Here is a 17,702-nt window from a genome sequence, read left to right as displayed (position 1 = left end):
ATGGCTCTCTTCACAGACTCGTCTGCTATCACCTTATACATCCTTCTTGGATGGGGTAAGTAGGGCTTAAAGTCTGTGGATTTCGAAATCTTTTTTTGGGTTACTAGTTTCTCGCACTAATCTCCTAAGGCTTGATGTAAGTTCCATTAACGTTAGTTCTATTTTCTCTTTTATCAGAGATTCGGGTATTATTGTTGTTGTTGTTATTATTATTATTATTATTATTATTATTATTGTTGTTATTATTATTTATTCATTATTATTATTATTATTATTGTTATTAATATTTAAATTATTGAAAATATTGAAATTATTGAAATTATTATCATTCAAATTATTATTATTATCATCATCATTATTATTAATATTATTATCATTATTACTATTATTTTCATATATATAGCTATACATACGGGTGTCCCCACCTAATCGCGTTAGCGATAAATTCACCGCGAAAGAAGTAATGAAGATATTAGCCTAGGTATGGGAGAATACTAGATGGACTTGGGACTGTAATAAAAGTGTTAGACTTATTTTTTACGTTTATTTGTAAATAAATCCAATGGGAAAAGATAGTCATGTCATTGTGTGCATAGAAATTATTCACGTTTTTTTATCGTGAGTGTAAAAAACAAATCCAATTTCTTAGTTGAATTGGGAGCTGTTTATAAATAAAAAAAAACTTCAGACCTTTTTTTAGGTAGAAAGTTTTTATATACATCATAAAGGAATTATTTATCTCAATTTGGAGTCATTTCATATGTAGTAACGATGTTTTTGTCAGGTTTTGCTTTTTTATAATTATGTATAACAAGTGATTATACCATCTTATCAATTCCTCACCTATGTATACTTTCAAATATGGTAATGACACAGTCTAGGCTGCTTTCCCTTGACAGTGTAACTTTAATATTTTCCCAGATTTTACCTATGTATTTTTAAAGATAGTCCACAGTAATTATATTTCATCTTCAGTTCTTACTACAAGGACATTTGTGTAATTGGTAAAGTAGATTGCATATCTGGTCTTCCTGTGTGTTTATACCCATAGCTCCATAGCTAGAAATGATTTCCTGTAGTCAGGTCTTACTATAAATACCAAATTAACCTAACCGATGTTTAAAGAATGACAATACTCTCTCGGCAGGTCTTCCGCTAGGCTGCGTTGGCCTGTGGGTAACTTTCATTTACTCAGGGTATACTATAAATACCAAATTAACCTAACCGATGTTTAAAGCATGACAATACTCTCTCGGCAGGTCTTCCGCTAGGCTGCGTTGGCCTGTGGGTAACTTTCATTTACTCAGGGTATACTATAAATACCAAATTAACCTAACCGATGTTCAAAGAATGACAATACTCTCTCGGCAGGTCTTCCGCTAGGCTGCGTTGGCCTGTGGGTAACTTTCATTTACTCAGGGTATACAGTACTATAAATACCAAATTAACCTAACCGATGTTCAAAGAATGACAATACTCTCTCGGCAGGTCTTCCGCTAGGCTGCGTTGGCCTGTGGGTAACTTTCATTTACTCAGGGTATATTATAAATACCAAATTAACCTAACCGATGTTCAAAGAATGACAATACTCTCTCGGCAGGTCTTCCGCTAGGCTGCGTTGGCCTGTGGGTAACGCTGCGCGCCACTCTGGACGACAGCCACTGCTGGACTGTCAACTACGTGCAGTGGATCTTCTGGGTGTGCATCCGGGCCCCGGTGGCCATATCAAACCTGATCAACTTCTTCTTCTTCCTAAATATCATCAGAGTCCTGGTGCTCAAGCTAAGGTCATCTGTATCAGCAGAATCTATGAAGTATAGGTAAGTTTTTCTAGATATGGGAAACTTCTGTCAATGTAGGTGTTCTGATTTTAAGTAATTTTAGTAGCTGCTTCATATAATTTCCAAAGGAGGACCTTAAATCAACATTTCATGTATATTAAAGGGGATGTTTTATCTTATTTATGTTAGCTAAATTAGATATCCAGAAGTTAATTTTAAAGATTCTTCTTCCTTGACATTTTACAAACTGAAAAGAAGACCCAGAAATAACAGACTTACATCCACATCTGCTATGGATTAGCCCCAAAAACAATTGCCAAGCTGAACTAGTGGAGTACATAAGGGTATAGAATGTAAAGAAAAAGAAATAGTAAAGTGAACTATATTATTATTTTATGGCTACTTTGGATCACTTCATCCTTGCCTTTGTTTTTTGAAAAGTTATAAGTATATTAAAAGAAAGGATAGAAAAGTATTGAAAATAAATGCTGGCTATTTTAAAGACACATTAATCTTTTTCTAATATCATTTAGGCTCGTTTCGAATATTGATGTTTTGGGTCTTAAAATCTATCAAGAATTTTGTAATTCATCAGCTGAACGTTTGGTGAACTAATCTCTCTTGGGGAGTGCGAAGAGCATGCCCTAACCATCTCCATCTACCCCTCATCATGATCTCATCCACATAAGGCACTCGAGTAATCTCTCTTATAGTTTCATTTCTAATCCTGTCCTGCCATTTAACTCCCAATATTCTTCTGAGGGCTTTGTTGTTTTGAATTTACTGAAATTTCATTAATTTTTACTGAAATTTTATTAAATTTATAGCGCTTTGGTTCAATCATTTTATACGGAATTTATCTTATATTATTTATAAATTTAATATGAAGATTTTAGCTTTGAAAATTTTTTAATTGATTTTTCCAATTTTATCAATGTAACAAAAATAATGTAATTTGACAGATGTGTCTCAATACTTAAATTAAATACTTTGAAAAACCGTAGTACACGAGGGGCACAAAGTAGAGCACAGACTTCCGCCACGGTAGCTTATATATCGACCTTTTGCTCAACCTTGACCTTGACCTTTGACCTTAAGATATATTAATTGACGTGGATTTTCACACACTTGAATATAAACCAAGTTAGAAGTCTCTGTGACAACGATGTCCAAACTTATGGCTGATTACGTAAATTGGACATTTTGCTTGACCGTGACCTTGACCTTTGACATTTACCTTCCAAAATTTAATTATTACCAGATTTTTACGTAACAGTTAATCCCTGCAAGTTTCATCACTCTACGATTAAAATTGTGGCCAGGAAGCTGTTCAAAAACAAACACGCACAAAAGGGTGTTAAAACATAACCTCCTTCCAATTTCGATAGCGGAGGTAATTAGAAATAAATTTTATTCTTATTTCATAAATTGAAAAATACACAACAAAAAACTAAAATCTCCAGTATTTAAATATAAAAATACACTGAACAAAAAAATCTAAAACCTTTATTTATACAACCAAATCTAATATTTCTTCGACCATTCCCTAAAATACGAAAATAATGAAGTGGGACCGTTAATTATACACTGCCTCCGAAGTGCTCTAAGACCCTTACACAGTAATCCTGAAAGGGGGGTGGCTACCCTCCTCTCTACCCCCCCCCCCCTCCCCCTTCCAAGTCATTAGCAGAAGGGCTTGCATGACTCCATGAAGGGATTCCAACATCTGACAAATGTCTAAATTGATTTGTTTATATTTAATTCAATTAAATAATTATTCATTCGATCAATGAAGATGTTTATAACTGATTTAATTATCTTATTGTTTATTTTTAATTATAGTTTGCCAGGTAAATCAATCTCATATTACAGGCTCACTTTAAATTCTTGGAGCTTAAGATTCCTCAGACTTGTCTTCAGACTTGTTTTTTCTTTACAAAAATACTTTTAATTCAATTAAATAATTATTCATTCGATCAATGAAGATGTTTATAACTGATTTAATTATCTTATTGTTTATTTTTAATTATAATTTGCCAGGTAAATCAATCTTATATTAAAGATTCACTTTGAATTATCGGAGCTTAAGATTCCTCAGACTTGTCCTCAGACTTGTTTTTTCTTTACAAAAATACTTTTAATTCAATTAAATAATTATTCATTCTATCAATTAAGATAATTATAAATTATTTAATTATCTTATTGTTTATTTTCAATTATAAGTTGCCAGGTAAATCAATCTTATATTAAAGATTCACTTTAAATTCTTGGAGCTTAAGATACCTCAGACTTGTTTTTTCTTTCCAAAAATACTTTTAATTCAATTAAATAATTATTCATTCGATCAATTAAGATAATTATAACTGATATAATTATCTTATTGTTTATTTTCAATTATAATTTGCCGGTTAAATCAATCTTAAAGACTCACTTTAAATTCTTGGAGCTTAAGATTCCTCAGACTTTTTTCTTTACAAAAATACTTTTAATTCAATTAAATAATTATTCATTCGATCAATTAAGATAATTATAACTAATATAATTATCTTATTGTTTATTTTCAATTATAATTTGCCAGGTAAATCAATTTTATATTACAGACTCACTTTAAATTCTTGGAGCTTAAGATACCTCAGACTTGTTTTTTTCTTTACAAAAAAATGCTTTTTATATCAGCTTCGTTCACTTCTTTCACTGGCTAGTTCACTCGCTTTTCGAGTGAGACTCGCTCGTTTATTTCTTCACTCAGTGCTAATCAGGGCCACCCCATACTAGTTTGGTTTGCTGTGGGGCGATCAGGCTAAATCCTCGTGCTATCACCAATCCGCAGTGGCTAGTGTGGTGATGAAAACTGGCCAAACCCCAGACATGGATAAGGACATGTCTGAGGCCTTTGTCCTGCAGTGGACTAGAAACGGCTGTATTTGTTGCTGTTATAGATAGATAGATAGATATATAAATAGATAGACAGATAGATAGATACATGTGTATGTCTTGCCAAGATTTCGCTTCAAAACCACTGAATCAGTTTCAACCAAATTTAATCGAAATGTGGCCTGTACCCCCTTCTGGGGGAGACATGGTCAAGAAATATTGCAAATAGAATGTAGGCGTTGGAAGGAGGTTATGTTTTACCACCTCTTTGTGTGTTTGTATTTTGGAAGGTCAAGGTCAAAGGTCAAGGTCACGGTCAAGCAAAGTATCCAATTCACGTAATCAGCCATAAGTTTGGACATCGTTGTCACAGAGACTTCAAACTTGGTTCATATTTGAGTTTGTGAATATCCACGCCAATTAATACACATTAAGGTCAAAGGTCAAGATCAAGGTCGAGAAATAAGCTGCCGTGGCGGAGGTCTGCGCTCTATTGAGTGGCCCTCTAGTTATCAATATTGATATTGTCATTATTACAAAACAATACTGAAAGATCATGACCTCCCAAATAGTCCATCTATCCATAGACATAGACATAGACATAGACACAGGCATAGTCATAGACATAGACATAGTCATAACCATAGATATAGATATAAGCATAGTCATAGACATAGTCATAGATATAGACACAGGCATAGACATAGTCATAGACATAGACATAGTCATAGACACAGATTTAGACATAGTCATAGACATAGAGATAGACATAGACATAAACATAGTCACAGTCATAGTCTTAGACATAGACATAGACATAGACAGATATAGAGATAGACATAGTTATAGACACAGACATAAACAGACATAGAGATAGACATAGAGATAGACAGTCATAGACACAGACATAAACATAGTCATATTCATATAGAGATAGAAATAGAAATAGACAGTCATAGACATAGACATAGGCATAGACATAAACATAGTCATAGACACAGACATAGACATAGTCATAGACATAGACACAGACATAGATATAGAGATAGACATAGTCATAGACACAGACATAAACAGACATAGACATAGACAGAAATAGACAGTCATAAACAGAGACATAAACATAAACATAGTCATATAGAGATAAAAATAGAAATAAACAGTCATAGACATAGACATAAGCATAGACACAGACATAGACATAGACATAGACATAGACACAAATATAGACATAATCATAGATATAGGCATAGACATAGTCGTAGACATTGACATAGACATAGACATAATCGATCGCTTCTTCTTCCTTCAGGAAATTGGGCAAATCCACCCTGGTCCTCGTGCCCCTCTTCGGAGTCCACTACTTCGTCCTCTGGGGGCTGTCCACCTCCACGAACGTCAAGGTGGAACTTGCCTGGCTCCTTCTGGACCAAGTTTTTGCATCATTTCAGGTAAGTTGGTTATTATTATTATTATCATTATTGTTATTATTTTTATTATTATTGTTGTTATTATTATTATTATTATTATTATTATTATTGTTATTATTATTTTTATTATTATTATTATCATTATTATTAATAGCTAAGCTACAACCCTAGTAGGAAAAGCAGGATGCTATACGCCCAAAGGGTTTCCACAGGGAAAAATAGCCCAGTGAGGAAAGGAAATAAGGAAATAAATAAACTACAAAAAAGTAATTGATAAAGAATATATTATTATTATTATTATTATTATTATTATTATTAGCTAAGCTACAACCCTAGTAGGAAAAGCAGGATGCTATACGCCCAAAGGGTTTCCACAGGGGAAAATAGCCCAGTGAGGAAAGGAAATAAGGAAATAAATAAACTATTGATTATTATTATTATTATTATTATTATTAGCTAAGCTACAACCCTAGTAGGAAAAGCAGGATGCTACACGCCCAAAGGTTCCAACGGGGAAAAATAGCCCAGTGAGGAAAGGAAATAAGGAAATAAATAAACTATTGATTGTTATTATTATTATTATTATTAAAGGTTGTTGGAGGCAGCATGAGGAAGGGCAGTGAATGGTGGAATGAAGGAGTGAAGGTAAAAGTGGAAGAGAAAAAGAGGGCTTTTGAAGAATGGCTGCAGAGTAATAGTATAGAGAAGTATGAAAAATATAGAGAGAAAAAGGTGGAAGTAAAGCGCAAGGTACGTGAGGCAAAGAGGGCAGCTGACCTGAGGTGGGGTCAGGGACTGGGTCAGTCATATGAAGAGAATAAGGAGAAGTTTTGGAAAAAAGTGAAGAGAGTAAGGAAGGCCGGCGGAAGAATTGAAGAGACAGTGAAAGATGGAAATGGAAGGTTGTTAAAAGGAGAGGAGGCAAGGAAAAGGTGGGCGGAATATTTTGAAAGTTTGCTGAATGTTGAGGATGATAGGGAGGCAGATATAATTGCGGTTCCAGGTGTTGAGGTGCCAGTGATGGGAGATGAGAATGAGAGAGAGATTACAATAGAGGAAGTGAGGAGAGCACTAGATGAAACGAGAGTAGGAAAAGCATCGGGTATGGATGGTGTGAAAGCTGAGATGTTGAAGGAAGGGGGTGTGACTGTACTTGAATGGTTGGTGAGATTGTTTAATGTGTGTTTTGTGTTGTCAATGGTACCAGTAGATTGGGTCTGTGCATGTATTGTACCACTATATAAGGGTAAGGGGGATATGCATGAGTGTTGTAATTCAAGAGGTATTAGTTTGTTGAGTGTAGTTGGAAAAGTGTATGGTAGAATACTGATTAATAGGATTAAGGATAAAACAGAGAATGCAATCTTGGAAGTACAGGGTGGTTTTAGAAGAGGTAGGGGTTGTATGAATCAGATTTTTACAGTTAGGCAGATATGCGAGAAATATTTAGCAAAAGGTAAGGAGGTGTATGTTGCGTTTATGGATCTGGAGAAAGCATATGATAGAGTTGATAGGGAAGCAATGTGGAATGTGATGAGGTTATATGGAGTTGGTGGAAGGTTGTTGCAAGCAGTGAAAAGTTTCTACACAGGTAGTAAAGCATGTGTTAGAATAGGAAATGAGGTGAGCGATTGGTTTCCGGTGAGAGTGGGGCTGAGACAGGGATGTGTGATGTCGCCGTGGTTGTTTAACTTGTATGTTGATGGAGTGGTGAGAGAGGTGAATGCTAGAGTGCTTGGACGAGGATTAAAACTGGTAGGCGAGAATGATCATGAATGGGAGGTAAATCAGTTGTTGTTTGCGGATGATACTGTACTGGTAGCAGACACAGAAGAGAAGCTTGACCGACTAGTGACAGAATTTGGAAGGGTGTGTGAGAGAAGGAAGTTGAGAGTTAATGTGGGTAAGAGTAAGGTTATGAGATGTACGAGAAGGGAAGGTGGTGCAAGGTTGAATGTCATGTTGAATGGAGAGTTACTTGAGGAGGTGGATCAGTTTAAGTACTTGGGGTCTGTTGTTGCAGCAAATGGTGGAGTGGAAGCAGATGTACGTCAGAGAGTGAATGAAGGTTGCAAAGTGTTGGGGGCAGTTAAGGGAGTAGTAAAAAATAGAGGATTGGGCATGAATGTAAAGAGAGTTCTATATGAGAAAGTGATTGTACCAACTGTGATGTATGGATCGGAGTTGTGGGGAATGAAAGTGATGGAGAGACAGAAATTGAATGTGTTTGAGATGAAGTGTCTGAGGAGTATGGCTGGTGTATCTCGAGTAGATAGGGTTAGGAACGAAGTGGTGAGGGTGAGAACGGGTGTAAGAAATGAGTTAGCGGCTAGAGTGGATATGAATGTGTTGAGGTGGTTTGGCCATGTTGAGAGAATGGAAAATAGCTGTCTGCTAAAGAAGGTGATGAATGCAAGAGTTGATGGGAGAAGTACAAGAGGAAGGCCAAGGTTTGGGTGGATGGATGGTGTGAAGAAAGCTCTGGGTGATAGGAGGATAGATGTGAGAGAGGCAAGAGAGAGTGCTAGAAATAGGAATGAATGGCGAGCGATTGTGACGCAGTTCCGGTAGGCCCTGCTGCTTCCTCCGGTGCCTTAGATGACCGCGGAGGTAGCAGCAGTAGGGGACTCAGCAGTATGAAGCTTCATCTGTGGTGGAAATGTGGGAGGTTGGGCTGTGGCACCCTAGCAGTACCAGCTGAACTCGGCTGAGTCCCTGGTTAGGCTGGAGGAACGTAGAGAGTAGAGGTCCCCTTTTTTGTTTTGTTTCTTGTTGTTGTCGGCTACCCCCCAAAATTGGGGGAAGTGCCTTTGGTATATGTATGTATGTATTATTATTATTATTATTATTATTAGCTAAGCTACAACCCTAGGAGGAAAAGCAGGATGCTATACGCCCAAAGGGTTTCCAGAGGGAAAAATAGCCCAGTGAGGAAAGGAAATAAGGAAATGAATAAACTACAAGAGAACTAATTGATAAAGAATATAAATAACATTAAAACTATAAAGAGAGACTTATGTCAGCCTGTTCAACATTCCACAATCTGGTCACAGCTGGAATAAAACTTCCAGCTCAACTTGAAGTGTGAATCTGCGAGCCCTACACCTATATTTAACCCACAGCTTTGACTAACATCCAGGTACAGAATTTGCTGCATAGGTAGACGAAGATTTAGTGTGAGATGATGGTAGCTAGCTCGCCTTACCTCGCCCGGGAATCGAACCTGTGTTTAAATAGATCATAGTCGTAGGTTATCACTGTTTTTTGGAATCAACTATTTGAAATTTTTTTTTTACTTTTTTTTTCTTTTTTTTTTTTTACAAATATATTGATTTCATTATATACATAGAATTATTTTCTTATATATTACAGTATTCGTTTTTTGTAATGCCAATTATCTAAAAACCTTATACAATAATGTTACTGGCATTTCTTCGATCTTAAGGTATGGCATTCTTTCATATCTTTTCGTCTATAAGATATTAAACCTCTTTTGTGAAAAAATATATCTATATATAATTTATTTTTTCTTATAAGATATTAATTCATATAGATAATACATTAAGAAAAATGAATACTTTTATATCCTTCATCCTCGTGAAATATTTCAAACCATCCTACATCTCTTTTGTGAAAAAAAAATTCTATATATAATTTATTTTTTTTATAAGATATTAATTCATATCTGTTAATTCATATAGATAAAACATTAAGAAATATAAATACTTTTATATCCTTCATCCTCTTAAAAAATTTCAAACCATCCTACATATCTTAAGTAATATTCACTCCTATACATTCCCTAGTGAGTAAACATCCTTCAAATCCTCCGCAGGGGTTCTTCGTGGCCGTCCTGTACTGCCTCATGAACGGCGAAGTGCGACAGGAACTGAGGAAGTTGTACAACCGATGGTACAAGGGAGACCCCCTCGTCTTAACGACCCATTCAACGCAAGTTTCAAACACCAAGACCTACGCAAGGTAGGGCTGATTTTCTCGCTTCTCGTTGGAGCTTAGTCTGTTTTCCCGCTTCTTATTGGAGCTTAGCCTGTTTTTCCAGCTTGTTATTGGAGCTCAGCCTATTTTTCCAGCTTGTTATTGGAGCTCAGCCTGTTTTTACATCTTCTTATTGAGCTCAGCCTGTTTTTCCAGCTTGTTATTGGAGCTCAGCCTGTTTTTACATCTTCTTATTGAGCTCAGCCTGTTTTTCTAGCTTCTTATTGGTGCTTAGCCTGTTTTCCCAGCTTCTTATTGGAGCTTAGCCTGTTTTTCCAGCTTGTTATTGGAGCTCAGCCTGTTTTTCTAGCTTGTTATGGGAGCTCAGCCTGTTTTTCCTGCTTCTTATTGAGCTCAGTCTGTTTTTCCTGCTTCTTATTGAGCTCAGTCTGTTTTTCCAGCTTCTTGTTGGAGCTTAACCTGTTTTTCTAGCTTGTTATTGGTGCTCAGGCTGTTTTTCCAGCTTGTTATTGGAGCTCAGCCTGTTTTTTCCTGCTTCTTATTGAAGCTCAGCCTGTTTTTCCAGCTTGTTATTAGAGCTCAGCCTGTTTTTCCAGCTTGTTATTGGAGCTCAGCCTGTTTTTCCTGCTTTTTATTGGAGCTCAATCTGTTTTTCCCGCTTCTTATTGGAGCTCAATCTGTTTTTCCCGCTTCTTATTGGAGCTCAGACTGCTTTTAAGGTCTGTAGATGGAGGGAAAGCGAGAAAGAAAGGTAGGGATTGGTTGCAGCCTGTCTGAAGATCAGTCGGTGGAAAGAGACAGATGACAGAAAGATAGGGATTGGTTGTAGTCTGCCTTAAGACTTGTAGGTGGAAAGAGAGAGACAGAAAGACAGGAGCTGGTTGTAGCTTGCCTGGAAGATCTGTAGATGGAGGGAGAGACAGACAGAAAGACAGGGATTGGATGTTGTCTGCCTGGAAGATATGTAGATGGAGAGAGAGACAGACAGAAAGACAGGGATTGGATGTTGTCTGCCTGAAAGCTTACAGATGGAGGGAAAGACAGACAGAAAGACAGGGATTGGTTGTAGTCTGCCTGAAGACCTGTAGGTGGAAAGATAGAGACAGAAAGACAGGGTCTGGTTGTAGCTTGTCTGGAAGATCTGTAGATGGAGGGAGAGACAGACAGAAAGACAGGAATTGGTTGTAGTCTGCCTGGAAGACCTACAGATGGAGGGAGAGACAGAAAGAAAGACAGGGATTAGATGCAGCCTGTCTGAAGACCTGTAGGTGAAGAGAGAGACAGAAAAGGGGCAGGGATGGCTTCATGAAAAGAGGTAGAGAGACATAAATACAATAGAATATTGAAGACCTGTAGATAGAGACAGACAGACTAAAATACAGAGTAAGGCTGATAAACAGATGTATGGAAACATGAACACAGATATACAGGATAAACGAACATAAAGAAGGGTATTTTGTGATAGGTGGACCTATAGAAAGGTAGACAGAGGTAGCCAGGCTAAAAGGAAGATAGATCCAGATGAAAATATAGATATAAACAGATTAAAAAAGGACAGATAGACAGTAATAGACAAACAAGAAGACAGAATGAGATGGGGGGGGGAACATATATCTCCTTTACTATAATGAATCTTATACTTTTATTGGTTTCTTAAAGCAAAATATTTCCATCATGTGAGAAAAAGCTTAGGAAAATGACTGTCAAACCAACATACAGAAACTGCGTAAATTACAAGCTTTAAAATAATTATCTTTATTTTCATTTGAAATTGAATATTTCTTGATTATCCTGAAAAGAAAATTTCTGGCAATATCCGGTACAGAGTTCCTCTATGGTAAAGCTGTTTATATTTTGCCTCTCATAGCTCTCACAAACATGGTACAGTATAAGAGCACAATAGTATTTAATACCAAGTGGAAAAAATAAGCTTCTCCTGCCTGGCAGTATGTTGGACAGTACTTTGAGACCTTCTCAAGCTCGATATTTTCTAATAGCGTCTGCAACCTCTACATCCATGTGAGTTGAGGATGGGGCACTTTGGAGGAGCTTACAGGTGTAACTGCTGAGTCATCAGCAGTTATTTCCCAATCCTTCTAGGTCTTTAGCTTGATAGAGCGGATCATATGTATATATAGTAGGTCTCTAGGGCATTATTCTGTACCTTACCTCTGCCATTCATTAATGACCTTTAGACCTTTAAAAGGGTATTGATTGTTGAAAATGTAAAAAAGCCTATTCTTGTTGAAATTCTGATTCCTAACAAGCATGCTAATTAAGTACGAACTAGACGCACGCCACACCCTCAATCTTAATCGCCTTGTTTTCAATCAGAAGCGGTAGGACGTCGATCCACTCCATCTACTCTCAAGCGGAGCGACGCGACCGATCCACGCCGTCGCCGCAGATGCCGAGATCGGGTTACCCCGACGGCGGGACGCCCTCGCGCACCCGGACGGCTTCGCCCTCGCCGACGGCGACGCTGACGCCCTCTTACGGGTCGAGGCAACTGTCAAAGGTATAGTTATTATTCAACCGTAAGCTGACGCCCTCTTACGGATCGAGGCAACTGTCGAAAGTATAGTTATTATTCAACCGTAAGCTGACGCCCTCTTACGGATCGAGGCAACTGTCGAAGGTATAGTTATTATTCAACCGTAAGCTGACGCCCTCTTACGGATCGAGGCAACTGTCGAAGGTATAGTTATTATTCAACCGTAAGCTGACGCCCTCTTACGGATCGAGGCAACTGTCGAAGGTATAGTTATTATTCAACCGTAGCCACAAGTCCTGGCAGCCTACCAGTCAATTTCTTAGAAGGAAGGTATCAGTCAATTTCTTAGAAGAAAGGTACCAGTCAATTTCTTGGAAGGAACGTACCAGTCAATTTCTTAGAAGGAAGGTACCAGTCAATTTATTAGAAGGAAGGTACCAGTCACTTTATTAGAAGGAAGGTACCAGTCAATTTCTTAGAAGGAACGTACCAGTCAATTTCTTGGAAGGAACGTACCAGTCAATTTCTTAGAAGGAACGTACCAGTCAATTTCTTGGAAGGAAGGTACTAGTCCATTTCTTAGAAATAAGGTACCAGTCAATTTCCTAGAAGGTAGGTACCAGTCAATTTCCTAGAAGGTAGGTATCAGTCAATTTCTTAGAAGGTAGGTTGCCAGGACGTGATGATGTAAAATTCAAAATGGCTGACATTGGGTATGTTTATGTAGGAAATGTTTTTTGCAATTAAGAATTCTTAAGAGCTTAGATCTTTTTGTACTTTCAAATGGCTTGTTCTAAAGACCTTTCTTTAAGATTACTGTTCCCTGCCACTCTCTGGAAACTATCATGACTGTTCTGGAAGCTTACAAAGACCCATATCATTGGTGGTCTCAAAAAATGGTAGAGGAAAATTCCCTCTTAGTTTTTCCATAAGAACTCATGACATAATACTCATATTCCACTCAGGCAAGTAATTGTCAATGTTCTATTTCAGTGAGATATAAGCTAAAAAAGTTTAAGATTAATGTACTCAAAATGCTGAAGAATTAATAAAAATAATTTTATAGTTCTCTAGACATGAGATTATTTCATTTGGTTATGTATCATATCCCAATAATTTGAGGTTGCAAGAATTTTTATTTTCTAATTTTTTCTATCTCCAATATCATGCAAGCTTAAACTAAAGTTGTATTTCTTTCTACTATTTACATAATAATAATTAGACGTCTACTTTAAGGTTGAAGATCCTAATATAATTTTTTCAGTTGATGCCTGCGTAATGGAGACAGCGATTAAGATTATCTGTTATAATGTACACTTGGACACACAAATTCCTGGTACACCTCTCTCTGATGGAGCGCATCCAGCCACGCCCTTATTGCTTGGCGAGTTCCTTTATTTAACCCCGCCCAACACCTCTGCCATCTCTCACTACACTATCTGTTATGTTATTTGTTGCGAAGTAAGGGTGTGATATGGTGCTTTCCTTCGAAGCAAGGTGTGCCAGGGACTTCTGTGTCCAACTGTATGCTTCAATCTTGAGGTCTGAAGTATCATCGACTGACTGAACCTCCAGTAAATGTTCATTAATGCGATACCTTTTCCATTCTTCAGAATTCGTTCGCATGTCCTTTCATAACACTGAGAAACAGAAGTTATTGTCTTGATTATTCAGTGAGAATTAGTTTCAAACATTACGTTTCCTATCTTCAGGAGACAAACGTGGGCCTTGGTTCCTCCGAGGCTTACGAAGAGACCATAGAACTCCAGCCACATCTCCCTTCGGAAGGCTTCCGGTCACCCAAGAAGAGTGCTATCTCAGCAGAGGGTCACAAATCCTCCAATGCTACACTGTACTCCTCTCAGTTGGGAGCGGGAGAGGGCCACTTCAGGAGCATGGATGATGAGACCACCGTCGAAATACTCATCGATCTCACCGAAAACGGTGACCACAAGAAAGGTGTCGCCAACGATGTCCTCGAAGATGCAGACCCAGAAAAGAAACCCGTGTTGGCTACAGAATCTCAGAATGGACAGGTTCATGGCAAAAGCAAAGAAAAGCAAGAAAAGCGTCTAAAGTTTTCCGAGTCTACGGAAAACCGGTTGAACTGCAAGGTAGCTTTCATTAACGAAGAAAAGAGGTGTTTGCTCGGAGAGGGATGCGACGGAGAAGATAAAGATGCTAAAGCAGTTGTGTGTGTTAGTGTCAATAAGAAAAGCTTGAAGTCGACTTCACCACTTTCAGTAGAATCCACACTTGTGAAAAAGTCTACTAAAAAGGAACAAGAAACAATGCTATAAGATATTCTTTAGTCTCGGAATCTTCCAGATGATAAAAGAGAAGTCGCCCTTTCTCCGAGATATAGCTTGGGAAATGTTTATGACAACTTGAAGTTATGAGAAGTGTAAAGGCACTAGAGACATCGTGTAAGGCTTATAAATCTAGCTGATAGATGACAGTATAAGCCTCGGACATAAAGTGTCCGTTGTCTACTGTGTAAACGAGCTGGGAAAAAGACTAGTTTTCATACATTAGGTAGCCTAGGGGTCAAAGCTATTTTTGATGACTTGCTTTATAGATTCTGACTATTTATTTTCTATAAATGGGCATTGCAATCAAACGGGTGTTCGTAACGATCTGCGGTAACAAGCGGACAAAAATACTTGTGTTCAGAGCTGGTGTTATTAAATGTAAATCACTGTACAGTATTAACGTTAAGTTGCGTCATCGTCAGGACATCAAAATCCATAAGGAGTTGAGCTCAATGTGGCAAATTATTATTCAGGTCTGACTCCCAAATGTGCATTTAACCCGCTTGATTTTTCTCTGGTGAGAGAATGCAAGAAAATAAAAGCGTAGGTGTAAATTTGGTGTCCTTCCTGACGATACATGGTGACGCTTATAATTGTTGTTTGTTCGTTCAACAACAGTCTTATCTAGTCAGTTTGAGCGATGGTATACCTAGTGATTTCCCTTCATTTATTTTTGTATTTTATGATAAAGATGCCATTTGGCTACATGAATAGCTAGTGGCAATAGATTTAAATGATGAATACCGTTGACCGAGTGGGAAAGACGTAGGTTGTGCCAAGTTAACGTACCTCATTTGTAAGCGAGCAGTATTGCCTAGCTATTCCCCTCCATATATTTTTGTATTGCTTGATCAAAATAAATAACATCCATAGGAGACGACATTAAGTTTAAATGATCAGTTATCATAATCAACAGGGGAATACGTAGGCTATACAAGCTTCGAGATACGAAAGTGGGATGAGGACATCGCGTGGGCTCGCGTTTTAACTTTTGCTTTTGTTTGTGCGGTTTTGAATTGGCCCAAAATTTTCAAGGCTTTCACTATATATAAAACCATAATTTCCTTTAGATACAAAATGCTTCCCAAATGCACCTATACAGTACATACATGTATAGTAACGGCTGACACTTCTTGTTCTCTTCGCGTGCTGTGCTGTATTTAATACTTGTATTATTTCCTTTTTTCGTACATGTACTGTATTTCAAATGAGTATTAGGGGTTACATCACTTGTTCTGTACATGTACTGTATTTCATACTCTTGTTAAGGGTTCCATCAATCATTCTGTACATGAAGTGTGTTTCATACATGTACTACGGATTACTTAGCTCGTACAAGTGCCATACCCAATCAGTAGTGTTGAGGGTAACAGACCTCGTTCTGTACGTGTGCTGTATTCTGTAAATGTACTTATTCACTTAAATGTCCTGTATGGGAGTATTCCGTATGTTTATCGAGGGTCATATAACTTGTTTTATACACGAACTGTACGTCAAACATGTAATGAAGCATTACGTCACCTGTTCTGTACATGTACTGTATTCAGTGTGTGCATTAAGGATATGCATCTTCTGTATTTGATATGTATATTAAGGATTTCATAACAATTCACTTACTCAGCATATCCTGTAGATACTCAATGAACATATCCCGCCGCGAGTCCACGACGTCGTCGCATTACCACCCAGGACAGTATTCTCATGCCACGGATGTGCAATGGAAGCCGAAAATCAGGTTTTATGTATACTCTAAGATGTCTTAGGTTCTACGTATGTGTTAAACCAGAGTAATCGCTGTGCACGACAGTTCTTTCCTGTTGCCAAGTGAGAGAGACGCCGAGATTTCTCTGCCGAAGAAGGTGCTCATGACGATATGTCTGCTAGATTTATGTCGTACGGGAATCAGCAATGGTGGAGACGTATTACTGATTCCCGTATTTATATGTAATATATGTGTACACTTTTAAATTCACACATGGACACGCATTCATATGATATACCCACAGCTAAAGAGTGGATACTCTTTGTATCGTGTAGTTGGACGCAGAAATTCCAGGCAAACCTAGCTCCGAAGAAGCGCACCCAGCCACCCTTACTGCACGGCGGATTCCTAGGCCATCTCTCCCTACGCTATCCGTTTGGCTACTCGCCGCGACGTAAGGGTGCGGGTCGTGCGACGGGGTCCGCTTCTACCGAGCGAGGTGTGCCGGGATCTCCTGTACGCAACTGGACAAGGATATTTGTGATAGATAAACAAACCAGAATCTGTAAGTTGATTTGAATATAGATACAGTCTTACTATTGTGGTGAAACTTCTGTATAGGTTTCATGTGGCTCAGTGATTCACATTAGCTGGATTTTCCATTGCAAAAAAAGGACTTAAAAGCAAATATTATATTATATTTCCTATCAGACATGAAAAAAAAGGTGATTAATTCATATAATTAGTTTTCATAGATCTTGAAAACAGTTCCTCTACACTTATCTTAATAAAATTACCATTTGTATAAAAATATTGTTCCAATCAAGTTACACAAGTTTAGTATAGCTGAAAGGATTGATTGCAAAATAGGCCTAAATATATAGGAGACAACAGTAAAATTAATATTATTTTGAATTTCAACATTTATAAAAATTAGGATAATACCAATCAAGTAATCTATATAAGATTAAGATTAATATAATAATAATACCATGGAGTTCAACATTGTTTAAATAACTTTGATGCCCCTCAAAATCTATTTGTAGGTCTAGGCCTAAGCCTACATCTCATGTCAAATTGATATATTTCAACTGAAATATAAGATTAAATTTAGTAATATAATAATATCATGGAGTCCAACATTGTTTAAAT

General features: G+C 37.4%; 1 protein-coding gene across 4 annotated transcripts in view; it reads left to right on the top strand.

Annotated features, from left to right (window-relative positions):
* The window catches only part of LOC137626504 (secretin receptor-like), a 73,680-nt gene extending 56,340 nt beyond the window's left edge, over positions 1 to 17,340 (top strand). For 3 of the 4 annotated variants that reach the window (XM_068357541.1, XM_068357540.1, XM_068357538.1), the window contains 6 exons: positions 1 to 55; positions 1,601 to 1,820; positions 5,968 to 6,106; positions 9,921 to 10,066; positions 12,377 to 12,560; positions 14,249 to 17,340. The exon at positions 1 to 55 is cut by the window's left edge and continues 102 nt beyond it. In XM_068357541.1, coding sequence (XP_068213642.1) covers positions 1 to 55; positions 1,601 to 1,820; positions 5,968 to 6,106; positions 9,921 to 10,066; positions 12,377 to 12,560; positions 14,249 to 14,836 — 1,332 coding nt within the window. In that variant the 3' untranslated portion in view covers positions 14,837 to 17,340. The remainder of the gene's footprint in view (positions 56 to 1,600; positions 1,821 to 5,967; positions 6,107 to 9,920; positions 10,067 to 12,376; positions 12,561 to 14,248) is intronic. The other variant, XM_068357539.1, reaches the window with a different exon arrangement.
* The last annotated feature ends 362 nt before the right edge of the window (positions 17,341 to 17,702 follow it).

This window comes from Palaemon carinicauda, chromosome 34, assembly GCF_036898095.1.
Source record: "Palaemon carinicauda isolate YSFRI2023 chromosome 34, ASM3689809v2, whole genome shotgun sequence".
NCBI lineage: Eukaryota > Metazoa > Arthropoda > Malacostraca > Decapoda > Palaemonidae > Palaemon > Palaemon carinicauda.
This window is presented reverse-complemented; position numbering and strand designations above follow the sequence as displayed.